This window comes from Netta rufina (assembly GCF_964035555.1).
Source record: "Netta rufina genome assembly, chromosome: 18".
NCBI classification, from domain to species: domain Eukaryota; kingdom Metazoa; phylum Chordata; class Aves; order Anseriformes; family Anatidae; genus Netta; species Netta rufina.
In genome coordinates this window covers 9294709-9296233 of record NC_140142.1, presented here as the reverse complement: position 1 = coordinate 9296233, position 1525 = coordinate 9294709, and the positions used below count along the sequence as shown (strand labels likewise).

Below are 1525 nucleotides of genomic sequence, written 5' to 3'. Positions count from 1 at the left end.
AGATTGTTGGATATCCTGCTCAGGATCTGCAAATAGGGAAATACCTCTGGCCAGTGTGCACCTGAGATCCATACCTGGTGCTCTTTACCAGATGCTGTAAAGTAGTACTGACTTCTGATCTCACAGAGGATCTGCCTGATCCCTGACACCCTTAGACAGAAAAAAACATGGCTCACAGGGAAGAAGCAGTGTGTGTTGCTGTGGAGGGTTCTGTGAAATATGTTAGAGGTTTTGGTCACAGAAGTCTACCTAACTTGTGTCTGTCTTTTCCACCATGGACAGCCAGCCATGCCCTGAGACTGCAAATGTCCAACAGGAGCTTCCCCAATGAGTTTCTCCTCCTGCCATTTGCAGACACACGTGAGCTGCAGCTCCTGCACTTCGGGCTCTTCCTGGGCATCTACCTGGCTGCCCTCCTGGGCAATGGCCTCATCCTCACTGCTGTAGCCTGCAACCACCGCCTCCACACCCCCATGTACTTCTTCCTCTTCAACCTTGCCCTCCTTGACCTGGGCACTATTACCACCACTGTCCCCAAAGCCATGGCTAATTCCCTGTGGGACACCAGGGCCATTTCGTACTTGGGTTGTGCTACCCAGATTTTTATGTTTGCTCTCTTCGTCGCAGCAGAGTTTTCTTTCCTCACCATCATGTCCTATGACCGCTATGTTGCCATCTGCAAACCTCTGCACTATGAGACAATAATGGACAGTAGAACTTGTGCCAACATGGCAGAAGCTGCCTGGGGAAGTACTTTTCTCTATGCTGTGCTGCACACGGCCAATACCTTTTCCCTTCCCTTCTGCCAAGGCAATGCCCTGGACCAATTCTTCTGTGAAATTCCCCAGATCCTCAAGCTCTCCTGCTCACATGCCTACCTCAGAGAACTTGGTCTTGTTGTGGTTACTTTATGTTTACTCTTTTTGTGTTTTGTTTTCATTGTGCTGTCGTATGTGCAGATCTTCAAGACTGTGCTGAGGATCCCCTCACAGCAGGGACGGCACAAAGCCTTTTCCACATGCCTCCCTCACCTGGCCGTGGTCTCCCTCTTCATCAGCATTGGCACATTTGCCTACCTGAAGCCCTCCTCCATGTCCTCCTCCTCCTTGAATCTGATGCTGGCGGTTCTGTATGCAGTGGTGCCTCCAGCAGTGAACCCCCTCATCTACAGCATGAGAAACCAGGAACTCAAGGATGCAGTTAGGAAAATGATGACAGAATGTTTCTCAGAGGCATTAATCTTCCTGTTTTCGTCTACATATCACTCATAACATAACTTGTAACAAGCCCTGATTTTCTACTTTTAATTTTATTTTTATTTATTTTGTTTTTATTATTTTTATTTTGTTTTTATTTGTTATTTCTTTGCTTCAGTTGTCATAGTGTTTTACACAAAGATATGACATTATTCATTCCCTTCTACAGGCAAAGAAGAGCTCTGCTACACTAGGTAACACAGCAGCCATAGAGAAAGGAGCCTGGTGAATTATTTGCCATTCCTCTATTGAAATCAGTGGATCTAGTG

At 46.7% G+C, this 1525-nt stretch overlaps 1 protein-coding gene across 1 annotated transcript; it reads left to right on the top strand.

Moving 5' to 3' along the window:
* Window positions 1-305: 305 nt before the first annotated feature.
* LOC311216412 (olfactory receptor 14A16-like) lies at window positions 306-1271 on the top strand (the record flags this gene model as incomplete). The annotated part of the gene is made up of 1 exon (XM_084297951.1): window positions 306-1271. One exon carries the CDS (start codon window positions 306-308, stop codon window positions 1269-1271), a length of 966 nt encoding a protein of 321 aa, XP_084154077.1.
* Window positions 1272-1525: the final 254 nt, after the last annotated feature.